This window comes from Pinus tabuliformis, chromosome 7 (assembly GCF_031772625.1).
Source record: "Pinus tabuliformis cultivar Carrire ecotype Pingquan chromosome 7, CPIR1, whole genome shotgun sequence".
NCBI lineage: Eukaryota > Viridiplantae > Streptophyta > Pinopsida > Pinales > Pinaceae > Pinus > Pinus tabuliformis.
The window spans coordinates 520,882,143-520,902,743 of record NC_142293.1 but is presented as its reverse complement, the minus strand read 5'-3'; the positions used below and the strand labels follow the sequence as shown (position 1 = coordinate 520,902,743).

The 20,601-nt window shown below is 39.7% G+C and overlaps 1 protein-coding gene across 3 annotated transcripts in view; it reads left to right on the top strand.

Annotated features, from left to right (window-relative positions):
* Positions 1–14,001, top strand: part of LOC149248353 (uncharacterized) — a 48,385-nt gene extending 34,384 nt beyond the window's left edge. Inside the window, exons 3-4 of one of the 3 annotated variants that reach the window (XM_089456033.1) lie at positions 13,163–13,254; positions 13,441–14,001. In XM_089456033.1, coding sequence (XP_089312159.1) covers positions 13,163–13,247 — 85 coding nt within the window. In that variant the 3' untranslated portion in view covers positions 13,248–13,254; positions 13,441–14,001. Of the gene's footprint in view, positions 1–13,074; positions 13,321–13,440 lie in introns of those variants that run through there. The other 2 variants (XM_089456034.1, XM_089456035.1) reach the window with 2 other exon arrangements.
* The last annotated feature ends 6,600 nt before the right edge of the window (positions 14,002–20,601 follow it).

Below are 20,601 nucleotides of genomic sequence, written 5' to 3'. Positions count from 1 at the left end.
CCCTCGCCTGCTTTACCACGTCCCCGCCACCATACCTTCGCCTCTCACCTTCTGCAATGTCGCCTAGCCGTTAACCAATTGAATGCTCTCCCGGAAAAATGACCCTTTCACATTAAATTCGCTTCCCCAGTATCCGTTCAACTTTAACGGTCCTGCGCCACCTCTAACGATTTTCACTTCTCGGTCTTTAAAAAACTTGAAGCATCTCTGCTACCCTTTTCATTGCTAATTCTTTGTTATTCACGGCGTGACACAACGATCGTTTTCACACCATTCTCTCGACCTGCACCTAATCTGAATTGTTAGTATTTTGTTCTATTCCCCTAACAATTCATTCAACCTCAGCTAATTCCCGGTAAGCCATCCTTTCTCTTACTGTTACTTTCGGTTGATACAGTCATGCCTCTAAAGACCAAAGCTCAGGTTAAACCTGTTAATTCTTTGATTCCCCTCTCCATAGATCTAGATCACATCCCTTTTTTCGATAGGGATTATCGGATTAGTGAAACCTAATGTGACTGTGACTTTTTTGAATTATACTGTTGGTTAGAAGACAAAAATGCAGATAAAAATGATGAAATTGGGCTCTGGGAGTCCAATCTTCTCCATTACATCTTCCCTCTGACATTCCAAGCCCCTGAGTTTACTAGAAAGTGTCAGGCATGTTATGTCCCTGCTCAAAGAGCTATCATGGCCCCATCAGGTGACATCCTCTTTACTATAACTGCCTAGTCCATAAACCAAATAATGTTGGCTCCCTTTGTGGAAAATAATACTGCTTTCTCCTTAGAAGCCCTCACCCAACTTTGTCAGATTCTAGATTTCGCTACCAGAGCCAAAATTTTCGAAATCTTCTTGCATGAGAATGCCCAGTTACCCAAGAAGAATCCTCCATATCCTTCCTCCATCTTCCCTGATCAAGCCAAACAAATTATATCCATGATTTCCTATATTTTGGGTTATTATTTTGATCAGTGGGTAGATGAGCCCATTTTAGGTTTCCTCTCCATATTTTCCATAGACGATAAGGCTTCCATTGTGCTCAATTTCAGTCAATTCTTGGCTAACAATATTAATGGACAATTTATAAAGTTTCCCACAGAACAGGTGTTTAATTACACCTCCATTTTAATCTATATGTTCCTTTACTATTAGGTAGATAAGTTCAGTTTTGCAATGCAGAAGCTTGATGATGTAGGAAATCAGCAACTAGTGATCTTTTGGACCTCATTGGTCATGAAAAAACAACAAAAGTTCTCTTATAAGCAATTTATCAAGGATTTTGTTCACCCAACCATGAACATCCTTAACAGTGCAGTACAACCCAGAATCAGTGAAGAAATCAAGAGAATTTTGCATTTAACAGATCAAGCCAAGACTAGGGAGTGGTATTTATACCAAAATTACACAGAGATTAGGGTTTATGGTTGTGAATTGGCACCATACAAACTCCTGAAATACCTCCCCATGAGGATTTTTGCCCTGGAGTATATTAGATAGATGTTAAATTCCGATGACATTCATTTTGTAGTGGCCAAGAAAAAATCACAGTTCCGAATAAAGACACAGGTGGGCCCATTTGTATGTAATACCAGGACAACAGGTGAAGAAGAAGACAAGATGCTTAAAGAAATGAAGTTCAGTCTGAGTTTTACATGGTCTTATGACCCTTGTGGCATTATTTCAAAGCTCAGAGTAGAGAATAAAAGTACTCCTTACATCCATACTTCAAGGCCTGAAATTGAGCAATATGCTAATCAGTTGGAATGGACAGAAAACACCTTGCAGGAAGTTGAAGAACAACTCTTTTCTACTTCCATTTTGTAGACTCACACTCAAGAAAAATCAAGCAAAATATAGAGGGAGGAAGGATCATCATTGACAACAGGAAGTGAAGCCAAAGAGTTTAGGATCAGCTACAAGAAGAGGACAAAATTGACTCCTAGGACAGATGTGGACAAAGAGACAGAAGAGCAGGCTGCCATCATAATCATAGGCTCACCACTTGCATGCAACAAATTTGTAACATCCTCTACTGCACCTTCATCCTCAGAGGGTCAGAAGGATCCAGAGTTGGATTCCCAGACTGTCCAAGGAGAAAAAGAAAAGGCAATGTTTGATAGATATAGAGAAATTAAGCTTAGAAATGAGATTATCAAAAACAGTACTTATAATCAGTTTTGGAAGCAGACCTCTAGCTCACAGAGTAGATTCTTATTAGTGTTTGACACAGCATGGAAAGATGTAGATGACCTTCCTTGAGGCCCAAATTTCACAGCCAAAAACAACAGCAGACTACAAGAGCACTACATTTGAGTTCAACACCAAAGACATTCATCCCATTGATCAAATGGAGATACACAAGTAAACTGGTGAAATGATTTCTTCTATTTTAACTAACACTGCTATGTCATTGTCTAAGTTGCAGGTTTCATTTTCCAATGTTCAGTCTTAGCTGAAAATGGAGAAAGTATCCTCCCTAACAAAAGATAATAGGATCAAGTCTTTGGAAGACTTGGTGCTAAAGATAGGATATGATCCCAAAGATGTCAATGCTGCAGAGGAGATTATCAAAAAGAAGAATATGGACATTGCAGCCTTGAGAAAACAACTTAAGTTTCCAGCCATAGAGGATCCATTGACCAAGGACATTGAAGAAAATGAGACACAGAAGGCTGACATGATGAAGCTGATCATAGAGCAGAACATACAGATTAGGCAGATGGAGAAAATGATAAAGGAGAAAGAAGAGAGTCAGAAGATGGCCATTGTCCCCCTGGATGCCATACCCATTTCTCAGCTTCCAGCAACAGGAACAACCACTGCAACTACTTCTTCTACTCATACTACAAGTGTTGAACAGGTGACCAAGACACTGGAGAACATGTCACTCCAGTCAAAAGAGATCAAGACTTTGCAGGATCAGCTCAAAGCTTTAGAAGTACAAAAGGCCAAAGCTGAAGCTTCTCGTGTTACTGAAATGCAGAAATCACAGAGATTGTTGGAGAAGTTGCAGAAGGTAGAAAGGGATACCTCAATTGGTCAGACCTTGGCCCAAGCCAAGGAAACCATTTGGATGAATATTCTAGATTCTATGAATGAGATTTGGCCTTCTATCCAAATCATCTTTGAGCAGAAGGAACTGATAGAAAAAGCTACAAAAACCATTGTGCAGGGAAGGGAGAAGCTTGGAGAAATGCCCACAGAAGCCTCCAACATTATCAGATTCCTAAATTCTAAGTCAAAATATGAGCTTGAAGAATTAGGAATCAGTGACAGAACTGCCACTATTTTAGAAGTGAAGAAAGTTTTGACCAAAAGGAACCTTATTGATTAGTTGGAAGAAAGATGTGAAACATTGGAGCTGCAAGTAAACAATTTTACTAACAGAATTGAAGCATTGATCCAGGAAGGATTGCCCAACGTTTATGTAATAAATGATAAACTGATCACTCAAGAAGACTATGTTTTGAAGATGAAAGAAATGGCTAGAAGCAGCATCAAGTTTAGTGGGATTAAGGGCAATATGACATCAAGGGCGTTTTTGGAAACCATGTCAATTGATTTCTATGTACAGAATGAGGTAAAACACATTTTTATAGTGAAACCAACTTTCGCCAAATACCCAGAGGTAGATGAAATTTACCAGAGGGTAATAAAATTGACCATACCAGATCAAAAGAGATGGGAGGAGCTCTGCGATTTACTAGATTGAAGAGTAATTCGGCTGCAGTAAGACATCGACCAGCACATCAGCTAGCACGGCAATGAGCACACCAACGCAACACAATTTCAGGTTGACTCAGCAACCGAATCCATCAAAAGAGAGCCACCTTTCCTTCCAGATGTCTACGTGGCCTATTTTTCTGCCAGGAATGAATCATATTGTTTGTAATTAGGCTAATAATACACTGTCGGTTTGACAACGATTTTGTAAATGATTTTTGTAATTATTAGTATAAATACTTCACTGTTTGAAGTATTAAGGGTTGATTTCTGAATGTAATTTCCTCTGCATATTGTATTTTTCAAAGTACTGGAGCATCAATAATACAAGGACCTTTCACAGGATTCATGTGGTGTACCAAATGGTGATGTGTTCCTTTTGTTTATTTGTTTAAACATTGTTTTTCTTTCTCTATTATTCTGAATATCTGAATTACTTAACAAAAACTGTGATAAATAGGATTTGTTACTTAGAGCACCCTATTTTGGCTGTTGGTAATTTTCATGTTTTCCACTGAAGTCAAATTAAGGAATTCTTAATTTCTCCTTAATTTCTACTGAACCTTACACTTTTGCTATTTCACAATTCATTTAATTTCTGAAAAGATCCAAATAGTGCAACCTAGCTTGCCCTGTGAGAACTCCTCTAAAAATTGATGCAAAATCCAGTTTAATTTACAGACTCCATGGCCCAATGTAATTATAACACTTAAATCAACCAAACCAATCAAATTAAAACGATCATTGCAGTGATAACTAGCCTAAAATTTACATAAAACAAAGCTAAATTTTACAGAGAGATCCCTCTCTAAAGCTGGCAAGGCTAGATCCCAACTTCCAAAGCGGTTTTGATGTTGTCCTATGTGTTTACTCCCTCAACCTCAAAAATACGGAACGACAACAGATGAGAAGGCTAAGATTCAAAGATTTATCAGTGGGTTTCCAACAGTATATAAAGACCGGATTGAGTTTGATGAGCTTAGATCGTTGGAGGAGGATGTCCGGAAGTTAAAGCATTGTTACGAGCAGTCAAAGCGTAAAGCTGAGCTTAAGCGTGATTTGAAGGGAAATGAGAAAGTTAAAGGGAAATGGCCACCGAAGCGGGGAAGACCTCAAGATGCAAGTGAGAAAGAAACTCTTGCTCCTTACAAGAAGTTCAAAGCAGTTGAGAAGGGACATGGGTCACAGCTTGGAGAGCAACAGAACAAAAGTGATGCTAGGGTACTGTTGCATTGCTGGATATGTGGCAAAGATCATCGTAAGAAGGATTGTCCATTGTACCAGGGTGGCAGGCCTCATATCTATAGTGCTCAGGAGGCACAAACAGTTGGGGATGTTGGCCATAACATTCCTCGGATTTATGCAGCTGTGGAAAACAAGAAAATAGATCACTAAGCATCCATTATTGAGATTGACGGTAAGCTCTGTGGTCGAGTTGTTTCTATTTTAATTTATCCTGGATCTAAATATAGTGATTTAATCCTGACCTGATGGATAAGTGTGGCTTGAGAAAAGAAGTGCATGCAGAGTCTTGGTTGGTGCAGTTGGATACAGGTACTAAGAAGAGAGTTCATCACTAGGTAAGAGCTTGTGCATTTGAACTGAATGGTATGCCTACAACAACACATTTGAATGTACTGCCATTGGGATCATATAGTATGCTTTTGGGTATGGATTGGTTGTATCTTCACAGGACCAAAGTAGATTGTTATGACAAGGCCATTGAGTGCCTGGATGATAATGGGGAAAAGAGAATCTTGCAGGGAAAGAAGAAGCCTACATTAGTTAGGATGGTCACAATTATGCAGGATAAGCGCAATTGCAGGAAAGGGTGTGTAATGTTTGTAGTTCATATTTCCAGTGACAAGGGTAAGGATGTTGAGGATGCAAAAATCTTCAAGAGGTACCCTGTATTGCAGTAGTTTCAGGATGTGTTTCCAGCAGAGATTCCAGAGTTGCCTCCCCACAGGGAAGTGGACTTTTATATTGAGTTTGTACTAGGGGCAACACCAACATCAAAGGCACTTTACAGGATGAGCACACCAGAGTTAGTAGATTTGGAGTTGCAACTAAAGGAAATGTTTGACAAGGGATATATTAGGCCAAGCGTATCGCCTTGGGGTGCACTGGTGTTGTTCGTGAATAAGAAGGATGGTACTCTTAGATTTTGTATTGATTACAGGCAACTGAACAAGGTGATGATTAAGAATAGGTACCCATGGCCAATGATTGATGACTTGTTTGATCAATTAAAGGGAGCAACAATGTTCTCGAAGATTGATCTGAGATAAGGATATCATCAGGTACACATCAAAGAAGAGGACATCTACAAGACTGCTTTAGTACTAGGTATGAGTATTATGAATTTTTTGTGGTTCTTTTTGGTTTGACTAATGCTCTAGCTACTTTTATGTGCTTGATGAATAATGTATTGTGTCCTTATTAGGACAAGTTTGTGATTGTATTCATTGATGATATATTGATAACTTCTAAGAATGAGGAAGAGTGTGCCGAACACTTAGCAACAGTATTGAGATTGCTAAGAGAGCATCAGTTGTATGCTAAGCTTAGCAAGTGCAGCGTCTTTCAGACGAAGGTACATTACTTGGGACATGTTGTTTCCAAGAAAGGCATGGCAGTGGATCCAGAGAAGATAAGGGCTATCATGGAGTGGGCAGCTCCTAAGAATGTGGATGAGGTCAGATCGTCTATGGGGTTAGCAGGTTACTACAGGAGGTTCATTAAGAATTCACACATTGCATATCCTATTACCTCGTTGCAAAGAAAATGTAAGAAATTTGAATGGACAGAGAAATGTGCAGTAAGTTTTGAGCAGTTGAAGCAGTTATTGACAAATGCTCCAGTTCTTAAGATTACAGATCCAGATAAAAGGTTCGTGGTGTGAACAAATGCCTGCAAAAGAGGACTTGGTGGAGTCCTAATGTAGGAGGGACATGTGGTGTATTATGAGTCCAAGAAATTGAATGAGCACGAGCAGAACTATGTGACTCATGATCTTGAGTTGGCAGCGATCATTCATGCCTTGAAGATGTGGAGGCATTATCTTCTTGGCAGGAGGTTTGTATTTATGAGCGATCGTAGTGGGTTGAGATATCTGTTTGAGCAACCAAATCTCAATGCTAGTAAATTAATGCTAGTAAATCTAGGTGGTTGGCCACAATCAGTGAGTTCGACTTTGAGATCAGATACATTAAGGCTAAGGAAAAAAGGGTTGCAGACGCTCTCAGTAGGAGAGTGTAGATGAACCATGTTGCAGCTGTGAGCTTGTATGAAACAAATTTACAGGATCGAATCTTATAGGCAGGAGATCAGGATGACAGGTACAAGGAGCTTAGGCACAGGTTACAACAGGGTACAGGTGATCAGGATGTGGACTATCATCTCATGACAGATGGTTTGGTGAGATTCAAAGACAGGATCTATGTGCTAGATGACAATGAGCTCAAGAAGCTTATCTTGAGAGAGTTTCATGTCAAGCCATATTCAGGTCACCTAGGATATCAAAAGACATTGACAACAGTGAAGAAGTTCTACTATTGGCCGAATCTGAAGAAGGAAGTGGCAAAGTTTATGGCTAGATGTTTGGACTGTCAGCAGGTGAAAGCAAAGTGTAAGCATGCAAGTGGGTTTCTTCAGCGTATTCCGATTCTAGAATGGAAATGGGAGGTCATTTACATTGATTTCATTATGGGTCTTCTAAGGACATCGAGGCAACATGATTCTATCATGGTTCTGGTCGATAGGTTGAGAAAGGTAGCTCACTTCATTCCAGTGAAGACTACATATCAATTAGTGAGGTGCACATGTCTTCATCAGGGAGATAGTGAGGTTGCATGGTGTTCCGAAGAAGATTGTGTTAGACAGGGATGCTAAGTTCATTTCCAAGTTTTGGAAGGAGTTGTTTGCAGGTTTGGGGATAGGGTTGGCCTTCAATACAACTTATCATCTATAGACAGATGGACAGACGAAGAGGGTCAACTGGATTTTGAAGGATATGTTGAGGATGTACGCCATGCACCAACAAAAGAGATGGGAGGAGTACCTTTCATTGGTCAAGTTTGCTTACAACAATGGTTACCGAGAGTCATTGAGGATGAGTCCGTTTGAGGCATTGGGTAGAGTTGTAATACACCCATCAGCTGGAGTGATCCAGTGAATAGGGTACTTATTGGATTGGATATGTTGGCTTAAATGGAACAGGAAATGGAAGTTATAAAGAAGAATCTAAAGGAAACACAAGACCGACATAAGAGTTATGCAGACCAGCACAGGGCATTTAAGGAGTTTCAGGTTGGGGAGCATGTGTATTTGCGCATCAAGCCCAAGAAGAGCTCCTTGAGGATTAGATCATGTGCAAGTTGGCACCACGATATTGCGAGCCTTTCGAGATCCTTGAGAGGATTGGACCAATGGCCTACAGACTTGCACTACTTCCGATAGTGAAAGTCCATGATGTTTTCCATGTTTCATTGCTTAAAAGATATGTGAAAGATATTGATCATGTTATTGATTGGTCTATATTGCAGGTGGAACCAGAAGGAGAATTCCAACAGGAACCTCAGTGCATATTGGAGGGGAAACAAATTATGCTTCAAAACAGAGCAATCGAGCAGGTTAAAGTGCAGTGGAAGCACTTTGGGCCCGATGAAGCTACATGGGAGATGGCTGATCAGATGCGGGCTATGTATCCTTCATTGTTTGTCGGTGGAGGCAAATGAGTTTTTAGTATTTGTACATATTTATGTGTGGTTGTTGTTGTAAATACCGCAATGAGCTGTGTTATAAAGCTCCAATAAGCATTATGGTTGTTATGTTGTCATGTTTGTCATGATGGTTTTGCTTTGGAGCAAGTTGTTCATTGTAAACACTGCAACGAGCTGGGTTATAAGGCTCCATGGGAAATATGATTTGGTTTTCAACGATTTTGCTTGTTGTAAGTGTCATAGAACACCGAGGACAATGTTTCCCTAAGGGGGAGGGGTCTGTAATAGTCCCGAGTTAAAAGTTCATGTAATAAAGTTAATAAAGGAAAAATAAGACCAAGGTCATGGGACACTTATTCTGAGCTAAATGTTGGGCAAAACATTCTAGTGGGCATCACTTCTTGTGTATTATGGCTTAAAGGGAAATGGAAAAGGCTTTGAAAGACAAAAATGCATTATTGGTATTTTATTTATGAAAATAAAGGAAAATAGGAAAAAAGGGAGGTGAAAGGTCATAGGTTGCATGTGAGGAGGAAATTGAAGAAAAATTAAGGAAAATGAAGAAATTAGAGGCATCAATAATAAAAAGACATTAGAGCATCAGTTTGGGGCCTTTTGTCAGTTCAGTTTTGGAATTAGTCTCAGAGAGGAGAAAATCACCAAGAGGAGAAGGAAAACAAGCAAGCAAAGGAAGGACAAAGAAAGCACATGAAGGATAAGAAAGAAAAGAAAAGCAGATCAAGCAAGGACAGGTTGGATCAAGCATCTTCAGCGGGAATACTTGCAGGTAACAGGTTGCATGTATGATGTCCTTGCTGGTTTTGGCATGGATGGTATATGCATGTGTGTATTTGGTTCATTTGTTGTCATTGGCATGGGTTTTGCTAGGTTTCGATAGTGGTTTTAGCCTTGCTTTGCCATTTCCGGATAGCCATGGTGTGATGGGATTCTTTCTTGGTTGAGCTTTGGATTGCTGGAAGGTTTTGGATCCGGGTGAGGTGGTCTCAAGAAAATCCCAAGGGTTGGGGGTGGGGATGGTTTTCTCCGATAAGCCTTCAATAGGTGGGTGGAGACAGGAAAATTCCTCAAGGGATGGTGAAACAATTTTGAGGCATCCGAGCTCAGTTTGGATTTGTGATCTTGGGATCAGTTTAGGTGAGATCACGATATGGTGAGGGTGGTGGTGGTCTAACCTTTGGATTCCCTTGGTTGTTTATGGATTGGTTTATCCCATTAGATCTCACATTCATGCTTGGAATATGGCACAGGGGTGATTGCTAAAAGAAAGATTTGGTTCAACCAATCTATGGTTGGGTGGTACGTGGAAGTCCCTAACTTGGTTGGATTTTGCATATGGTTAATAAGAGCTAAGTTCTTCTTGTTTTTGATGAGTAATTATACTTGTTATTATGTGGCTTTAATGGCTGTTCTATCATTGTTATCTATCTAGTTATAAACATGGTTATATGACAAATTTAAGTATAGCTCTTATCACATTTTAATTAATGAATGCGTGACCTAAATGGCATTATGGCAACTATTTTGAAAAGACATTGGTCCTTCTTGTTAAAACCTTAGATAAGTTTCGAATCCCTTTGTTCAAATATGCATTCATGGCCTGTAGATTGCGTGTTTAGCATGTGTTTGAAGGAATGTCTGTCCTGGTTGGGAAGGATCATGTCAAGTCCTTGTTCAAGTTTTGGTTTAGAAGCTTTGTTTCTATGCTATTTATCATTTTTGGAAGTTGCATTAAGTTCTGGGCAGAGGCCCGAGTCCTACCCTTGAAAAGGTGGCTTAGAATTTGGGGTCACTGGTACAGAACTAACTGAAAAAGTCCACAGTTGTTCGGAAGCAGGCCTATGGAAACGATTGGAGGCTTATAGTCGCTTGGAGGCCTTGTCAAGGGAGTGACTGAGGCTCTAGGTCAGTGAAAAAGAGAGTTACTCAGGGGTTGGACACCTAGAGGGGTTGGGTAGCTCCTGGAGGTCCTGTAACACCTGAGGGAAGTCAGTAAGGTCTTAAGTTGTTGACTCCATTTCCTTAAGGTCATATAGGAGGTTGAGTCTTATCATAGTGACCCTTAGCTCATGTTTACCTGAGCAAACCAGTGAAAGTGGGTAAATGTGGGAGGAGGTGGTTACACAAACTCTGATCCATTCCTTATAGATGGATGGAGGATGGTTGTGCATATAATCCAACCAAAATGTAATTCCACCAATCAAACAGTTGCCCCTACACAAGCAACATCACCTCTTGTTGCATATTCAAAGGTATCCCTGTGTTATGGGTATCATCACCCCAAATGCAATCATCCATGTCATCACCTTTTGGTGAAGGTGATATTGCTACTTCATGTAGACTTTGAACTTGCACCCCTTGTGGATTCTCCCCCTTCCTTCTACTCATCATGACACGGTATGCATGGTTCAAATAAATTGGCTTCTCCCTCCAGATTGACTCCTGTACCACATGTACTCCTGCAATGCTATATATGTCACCAAAATTGATGCAGGACAAATCTACTTTGGCCACCAACTTCGATTTGTGTGCTAATCATGCACAAACACCTGGCTCTACTGGCTTCAACGCGCAACTCTGCTGTAATAAATTTAAACACATGCAAACACAGATGGGAGGATACACACTGATTTCTGTTGTTAAATTATAAATGGAACTATATGCATGCCGGCCTCAAGGGGTTTCTCTTACTCCAAAGGTATTCAGGGTGAGGTCCCTTTTCTTACTGAATGCCCACCAATCTAACTCTCGGCTGGACTTACAATAGGACCACAAGATTTCTTTGTTCTCTTTAGCCTTGTGGACTTCATCTCCCTTTCTCAGTGGCAATGGGCTCCTCTTCAACTTTGTCTTCTCTTCTATACATTTTTGGGCTTCAACTTTGTCTTATGACCTACAGGCTCGTCATTTTCATCCTAAACTTTTCCTCTACTTCATTTACCCAAACACTCACTGGCGCTGGAAGTATGCCTCTTCTCTATGGTAGTTATACCCAGCAACTGCAACTGAAACCACCTTCTACGAGGTATAGGTTTGCCTTCTTCAATTATCTCTTGGTATAGTTCCACCTAGCACTGTTTGAACTGTTTATCTTCTTCTTCTTGGCTGCCTCTCCTCTATGATTGGCTTTTCTGCAAACAAGAGTTTCTCTCTGTTTTTTTTCTCTTAGGAAAGTAATAATCCTCCTTTATGCTATGAATTTCATCCTTTTCTATACGGACTTGTCTAAGCAGGTGACGATTTCACCTAGATGGGGATTTTCTTGTCGAAATATGGTGATTTTTTTTTGTTGTTCAAAAAATCTGAAATTAGGAGTGTTTGAATTATTAAATTTTTAATAGTGGAAATGGATTCAGTACCCTCAAGATCCCGTGGAGCACCTAAAACTCTGAAACTTGACAGCTGTAACCTGGATTTCCAAAAATTTCCACCGGATTTCATTGAAATCATACTGGAAAAACCATTTTTTCCCTGTAAAATCTAGTACGCTTTTCTATACCAACATTCACTTCATTGAACCACCATACGGACCTCATTAAATGAGTTCATTTAATATTATCACGCGCTCATCGTTTTCTGGGCTTATGTATTCCAAGTTGATTGACATTCCATTCCATCTGTTATCCATCATGATATAGAGAGGGCTAGCCATTAGTTCTTCCAGGGTGCTGTGTGATACATAGGATGTGGAGTCTTGAGATAATACCAAGTCTTCCGATGTTATCTGCAGTGAGGACTAAATACTATAGGCAGTGAGGACTAAATGGCAATGCTTGTTTAAACTTTAGAAAGCTAGCCAGGTTTGATTCAAGGTATCTGCTGATGGTAGCTTGAATTATGACTTAGTTTGGACTTTGGTTTATTTATTCATATTCGTTCCAATGAATTCTGGACTGCTGATTTATCAAATATATGCAACTTCCAAGGACCCAATACGAGAAAGTTTGCATTAGTCTTTAGTGTTAGAGATGAAATCTGACTTGAAGTAGCAGAAGCTGTGAGGGATTTGGAAGTATTTAATCTCTCGCTGTTCTGTATTTGTTGGAGTTTACTAATTAGTATTTATTACAAATTTCGGTTGTAATCACAATGGATCTATGCTATAATATATAATGTTCTGCTTCTTAATCAAGTTGTTCTATCATTCTGATAGAAAAAGAATTCAACACGCTATGCTTACAGGGACAACTTCACTGCTGCTGAAATTAAAACTCATTCTAGTCACAAGTATATGCCAGGATTTAAACATTAGAACTAATCAATTGTAATCACACTGTATCTATATGATATAATGTATAATGTTCTTCCTTTTTAATCAAGTAGTTCTATCAACCTGATAGAAAAAGAACTCAACTTGATATGCTTACGGGGACAGTGCCACTGTTGCTGCAATTAAAACTCATGCCATTCACAAATATATGCCAGGATTTAAACATTAGAACTGATTCAGTCTCTGCTCTTGATCGATAAACAATACAATAGACCAATAGAATTGTAGAGTATTCTTCACATAGAGCAATCTTTCAGTATTAAGAACCACTGATTACATTATCATGTCTAGCTTTTGTTGATAAAGACTAGATTTCAGCCTTACGTTCTTGTGCAGAATCCAGTTAGGGGAGATTACAGTGCATTCACATTTACGGCCATGGTTCTTTTGTGGTTGACATGGCTCTCATTTCTAATGATATCAGGAAGATTGCTGCTGCAGTGAATTTGGGAATACATACTCAAATTTCTCAAATTGCTGGTTGTTTGGCAACAGGGGATGGCAATTAATGTGATGGTCCGTATATGTCATTCCAATTTCCATTTATATAATGGGCCTTTCTTCTTCTGTTTTAGTTTTTCATTTCATTTCAAAAGTTGCAGGTTGAGAAGAAGCGATGTTATTTTAGATGATGTAATGAGTCTGCTGGGTTAGTGTTAGGGTTTGCATCACCCCTTACAATAAGTTTATGTTACTTGGCAGAGAGGAGGTGACAAGGAATCTGAAAAGGCACAACATGATCATGTTTTCTGTTTGCTGTTGAGTCATAAAATTGAGAAGTACATGAAATCTGAAGGTGGCTATTACTTGCCTTGCATGTTGTTACACCACAGATGCTTTGTAGTGTACACTATTTTTCACAAGATGTGGTCATGCTGATGCCCCCGAAGTGTGATGATTTCCATGTATGTGGCCTTGTGGGATGACTTGATGTTCAAGTGTTGACTAGTTGGTGGCCTATATCTTCTATGGTTGGTAGTCATGGCAGGTCCTTTTAGTCCCCATTCTCAAGGTGTTTGGTTTTACTGCTCTAGCCGACTATCTCTTGGTGGTGGTAACTCGCCTCATGTCTACCATTTTTGTGTTGGGTAGGTATTTGGGCATTTTGGGATGGATCTACTAGGACACATGATTTACAGAAGCCCTAGTTACTCACTTTTTGCTTTGTAAAAGGTGATTGCACTTTGTAAGGATTGCCGCACCCAATGGTTTAGCACATTTATTTTACTGACATGGACTCCTTTTCTTATGTATTTTCCTCACTTTGGCCATGAACCCTTGGAGGTGATTCTAATCGTGCTCGTACAACTTAATGCTTCCCAAAGAAGTCTCACAATTTTTTAGGCATGTCATGTTTTTTGAGGCAATTGATTACGCTCTCTGAGTCATAGATGGGCTAATTACATCCACGTAGAGCTCCCTACACATGCCACATGTCGCATGCTAGAGCACTCTCTTTTGCACTGTTTCTTGCTGACTTTTCTCACTAAAGAGGGTTGACCCACACATGTGGACTTTTATTACAGCCATGGGGATATTTTTATGAGCATTTTATGAGATGGAAATCACTTAAGTGATGTGTTTGCTTGGTATGATGACAAGGCACTCAATGTGTTAGTTTAATGATAAGATGACTTAAAATCCTTGTTGGAAGACTAATAGCCCAAGATAAGAAACTCTCCACCTTAAGGAGGATTTATTTCACATTTTTGAGGGGTTGTTTGAGTAAAGTGGACAAATGGACATTACTTGAACCTAAATGAAACATCCCAAGCACATTACAAGTGGAATGTTGCACCCTAAAGACAAATCACATCTCTCCTGTGTTTGATGTCACTTTGTTTGTTAGGGTTCTATAACCCATTTCAGGACTGAGAAAGTCTTTCGCATGCTTCATGGAAGAGCCTTGAGTTATGGTATGGGATGATTTAAGATTTTACTAAATTTGGAGATTAATTAAAATAAAACAAATTAGATTTTGTGAAACCCTAAAGCTAGGGTTTTTTCCATATAGGTCCATTCTAACCCTACTCTAGCTCATATATCATTGTTGGGTTGTTATTAAAGGTTATCTAACACATTTTGATTGTGAGATTTGTCTCCCAAGTGATTTACATTGTATATTTTTCAATTTGGAGATTTTTGGGTAAAACCCTAGGGGGGATTCACACCCCTTTTATACAACTTTGTGATAATTTCAGATTTTCCTATCATTAGAATTTGTATTTTGTCATTGCTGGTCTCTTTCTACGTGTTTTTTCATTGCTCTAGTGAGGACATCCAAGGTCTAACATTTCAAGCGCTTTTAGGCACTCTTGGATAGTCTTTCCTCATCCAAAATATGCATTTTTTATGCATTCTGACATAAACCAGATTTTGGAAATTGTGGACAGCAGCAAGCTTGTTCAATTTATAGTGCATAATCAAGAGGTAAACTTGGAAAATCATGTCAATGACTTGTCAAATTTTGCATCACTCTTGGATGGTAAAAGGTATACTCTCTCTAGTTCAAAAAGTGATTTCATTGTGCTGATCTATATTTCTATCACAACATTTTATATAATAGGTTTCTGCACTTAATAATAAACTCTTAACCCTCATTAATAAGTGGTGATTGATTTCCCAACTTTTCATTGAATGACCATTGTATCACTTGATCAGCACTGGTTTATCTAACTTGTATTGAGTTGTTTGTTTGGTGAAGTGAATTGTTTAGTGCCTAGAATGATATACTTTACAATTTCATTTCACATATTGGGATACCCATGTGGCTTTTAGGAGCTGGCCTAAAGTGAACGGGAAACCATGCCATAGTGACAGTGGTACATTTCCCAAGTGTGCTTACCCTCACAGCACTGCTGTCAATACTTTTGCAAAGGGTTCTGGTTTGAGCAGTAACACTTGTAATCTGATGTGTCTTTTTGTCAGCCTCTAGGTAGGTGCCATTACCTTGAAAATGGAGAAAGGAAATAAAGCATAGGTTTTCTAGAATTAGAGTTAGTGGTTATGGCACTGTTATGAAAAAATAATAATTTAGTTCTTCATACAAATTATTGGTGGATGAAGATGTGTGAAAACTAGAAATAGAGTTAGGTCTACCATCAAAATATCGGTAAAAATCAGAAAACATTGGCTAGGCCAAAAAATCATCATTTTGCGATAAAATCGGGATGTTCGCAACACTAGTGATTACTGTTAATAGAACAAGAGTTAATAAGGTTCAGGTTAGGGTTTTCATTTCATCTTGCTCTGCTTCTTAGAATAAGTTTAGGTTACATGGCAGAGAGTGGGGATGAAAAGGAAACCAAAAAGACAATAGCATGATCATGTTTTCTGTCTCTGCCAATTAAGTCATCAAATTGAAGTGTATGTGAAATATGAATGTGGCTATTGCTTGGGCACAAGTAATCTGGCGTGTCCTTTTGTTAGCCTCTAGGTAGGTGACATTGCCTTGCAAAAGAAGAAAGGAAATAAAATGCAAATTTTCTAGAACTAGAGTTGGTGGGTACGGTACTTGAAAAAAAATAATAATTTAGCTTTTTAAACAAATTATTGGTGGATTAAGATGTGAAAAAACTAAAGCTAGAGTTAGAGTTAGTGGGCATGGTTAATAGTAATAGAGTTAGTGGGTAGGGTGAACTTTGTTATTAATATGAATAATTTAGTTTTACAAATTAGTAAATCAGTTAAAATACATCTTAATCTTGGATCTAAAAAAAAAATAGCATAAAGTTATTTTAACTCGGGATCTTTTAAAAAGATACATGTTTACATTTTTTTGTTAATTCTTGTAGTGTTCAACAGATACAGGATTTAAAGAGATCTATGCGACTTATACCTTCCATTGTTCAGATACACAAACACTTTTCTTGTAAAGAAATGCAAAAAACTGACCTTTTACCTTGGGTAGGTTGTGTACCTTTGACTCTTCAATTTGTTTGTGTTAGTTTTGCTAGCGTTGGATGTGTTCTAGCCACAAAATTTGGTGGAGAGGCTAGAATATGTGTATTCTCCAAAACCCAGAATCGTTTATGGAAATTCCACCTAGAGACGACTTAAATAAAATAATTGATCTTTTTTTATGGTGCCTAAGTCTAAACTTAGGAAATCTGATTAATTAAAGGGTATTAATTAAGTCATGGTGAGAATCTTCTAGAAGAAGACATGGATCGAGTTCTAGTTAATCTTAGCCATCGATTATGTTTTAATCTTGGCCGCTGATGTCTCAACGAGAGATTGTAAGAAGAAACTCGATGGGGGTTGGAGAACATACTTGAGAGACAAGAAATTCGATTTTGCTAGAAAATTGAACTCCAAAGTAGCAACAGTCAGTTGCTGGATGTGATTTAGTGAAGTCGAAGTAGTGAGAGAGGGGCAGGGATAGTAAGGACGGAAGGAAGTTTATCCAGTCCAGTGAGTGCATAGCATAGAGGAAGTGAGTGCCATAGAGAGGCAACGCAGAGAAGAGAGGCAGTGAGTGCCACAGAGAGGCAGTGCAAAACTTCAGAGGGAGATCTATATTTTGCTGAGGAGAAGTCGAAATTCAGTGCCAGAAGCCGGAGTGGGAGCCCGGAGGATCGATTTTTCAGATAGCAGCTGATCAGTTAGCGAGAGAGATGCTGGTCCGAGTTGTGGGACGCAGATTTGCGTAGGTTGATGCAAAGGTAGTGTAGAGCCAGCAAGGGGCAACTCATCTTGAGCCAAGGTTAGTGTCAAAGCATCGGTGGGAGTGAGATTTTTCTCACTAGATCTCTTGTCAGTTATTTCTCTGTATGGAAAGCTAGATTTGAGCTTCCATAGATTTGTACTCAGATTTACTACTACATAATAATAAAACCCTCAGCTGCTACACTGATTTTCCTAGGGTTTTTCTGAGGACATTGGTCCAAAAACAACAGTGTTATTTGTGTGCATGTGCATCTATTCTTCCAGTGTTTTTATTTCTTCCGCAGTATTGTATTTGTGAAGGATGTAGTGTATTAGTTTCGATATTTACCATAGGATGCAGTAAATAATTTGTTAAAGTTATTTAACAAATAGAAGAAACTTAATTAGTTGTTGCAGTAGGATTCAATGTTTCCGAATATTCACATGGTATCAGGGCACAGATTGTAAGCCGGAGAGCTCAACAGCAGAAGGGAAGAGAATTTCGAATCTTTGCAGAGGCAGCAGTTCGAAACCCTATAGAGGCAGTGCAGTCCTTGGGCCAGGAGGGTCAATTTTTGAGGAAAATTTATTTCTCCGAGAGAATCAACAGAGAAATTAGATTTACCAGATCATAGCTTACTAGAGGCATAGGGAGACATAGTATTTTCCTTGCAGAGCAGATCTTCAACTGGGACACAATTATTTTGCAGCAATTTACTAGTGCAAAATAGTGTCAGGAGGAAGGAAGAACACACAATGAGGGAATTCTTTTCTCAGGGAACTTCTAGCCCAAAAGTTCGAATTTTCCTAGCGAAGCAGTAGTAATTGTGAGCAGATTTTCCCACTCCAGTAGGGAGTGCAAAAAGCCAATCAACAACTGTGCAGAGGAGAAGAGGAGGAATTCAACATTTTTGCAAAGATGGCATCAATAGGGATGAGAGACCAGGATTGGTTGGATGGAGCCTCCAACTACGTGATCCGGAAGGAAAGAATATTTTGTCTTCTAGATGAGTATGATCTCAAAACTTATATCGATGGTGTGGTAGTTGGACTTGCAGATGCAAATCCGCTCAAGGCCTATAAGAAGGAGATGGCGAAGTCAAAGAGGCTGATTCTCGGTGAGGTTCGAGATCACGTGGTGTCTCATGTAGGTGGCAAATATACTGCCCGACAGATGTGGGAAGCACTTGCTACGCTATACGAGGGATCTTCCGAGCAGCGAGAGATGCATCTTAAGGAGAAGCTGAGATGCACGAGGATGCATAAAGGGGAGCGTATAGACCCATTCCTTACCAGGCTCCGGGATATTCGAGATCATTTGTCTGCAATAGGGTTAGCACCTCAACCTACTGAGTTGGTGCGGTCTGCTCTAAAGAACATTTCCGAAGAGTGGAAAGTCTTCGTCCAGAGTATTTTGGGAAGAGAAAAGTTTCTAGACTGGGATCGTATGTGGGTTGATCTACAACAGGAGGAGATGAGGCGAGATTTGGTGAAGACCACCATCACTGGTAGCAACAAAAGGGGTGGACGAAGCAAGTAAAGGAAGAGGAGGATGTGGCCCTCTCATCAAAAGGGTAGCAGGAACAATGCAGGAGGAAGAAGGACATTTCCAAGGTGAAATGCTTTAGATGTGGTGAGCTTGGACACTACAACACTCAATGTCCTCTCAGAAAGAAGGACAAGGATGAAAAACGGGATCAACAAGCTGCAATCCGTGGAGATTGACAAGCTGTCCTCCAAATTGGAGGAAGAGGAGTGAGGTGGGGTGATTTGGTTTTGTAGCCCCAGAGAGTTACAGGATGGGCAGGATTCTTGAGAAGGTCCACCTCATGAATCAATACCTTGCTACGAGAGCCCATAACATGCAGTAGTAATATGGATCAGTGGCAGATGGTGCAGTCAAGTGCCAGAGTGACAAATATGGTAGCTAGTAGCGGTCAGATACTAGGCAATGCAATGCAGAGTTGGTAGTAGTGTAGTTGGCACAAAGCCGAGTCAGTAGCAGCGCAGAGGCTTCAGTGACAGCACAGGGTCTAGCAACAGTAAGGGCTCAGGTGACAAATGCATCATATTGACCACAATTGGTTCAGTATTTTGGATGCTTTTCCGTTGTAGTTGTTGCAATTGCAGTGGCAGATGGAGAGGGAGTTGCAGTGCAAATGCAGTGTTGGTAGCAGTGCAACAGGGCCAACAACAACACGGATGCAACGTTTATTAGAGTTGCGCAATAGTTGGTGGGCAGCAGTAGCCAGACATCAACAACGTGACAGGAGGTGGTGCAGAGACATGGTGTTGCTTTAGCGGGTTGCAACGCTAGAACACGTTCCTCACTAAGAGTGAGTGTTAGTTTTGTAGCATCGGATGTGTTCTAGCCATAAATTTTGGTGGAGAGGCTAGAATACATGTATTCTCCAAAACCTATAAATTGTTTATGGAAATTCCACCTAGAGGCGACTTAATTAAAATAATTAATCTTTTTTTAATGGTGCCTAAGTCTAAACTTAGGAAAATTGATTAATTCCATGGTATTAATTAAGTCATGGTGAGAATCTTCTAGAAGAAGACATGGGTCGAGTTCTAGTTAATCTTTGCCATCAACTATGTTTTAATCTTGGCCGTTGATGTCTCAATGGGAATTTATAAGAAGAAACTCAATGGGGGTTGGAGAACATACTTGAGAGATAAGGAATTCGATTTTGCTGGGAAATCGAACTCCAGAGTAGCAACAGTTAGTTGTCGAAGGTGATTATGTGAAGTCGAAGCAGTGAGGGAGGGGCAGGGATAGTAATTTCGGAAGGAAGTTTCTCCAGTCTGATGAGTGCATAGCAGAGAGGCAGAACAAAGCTTCAGAGGGAGATCCGTATTTTGCTGAGAAGTCAAAATTCAGTGCCAGAAGCCGGAGTGGGAGCTCGGAGGCTAGGAGGATTGATTTTTCAGATAGCAGCTGATTAGTTAGTGAGAGAGACGTTGGTCCGAGTTATGGGATGCAAATTTGTGTAGGCTGACTCAGAGGCAATGCAAAGGCAACAAGGGGAAACTCATCTTGAGCCAAGGTCAGTGTCAGATCACCGATGGGAGTGATGTTTTTCTCACTAGATCCCATGTTTGTTATTTCTCTATATGGAAAGCTAGATTTGAGCTTCCGTAGATTTGTACTCAGATTTACCACTACATAATAATAAAACCCTCAGTTGTTGCACTGATTTTCCCAAGTTT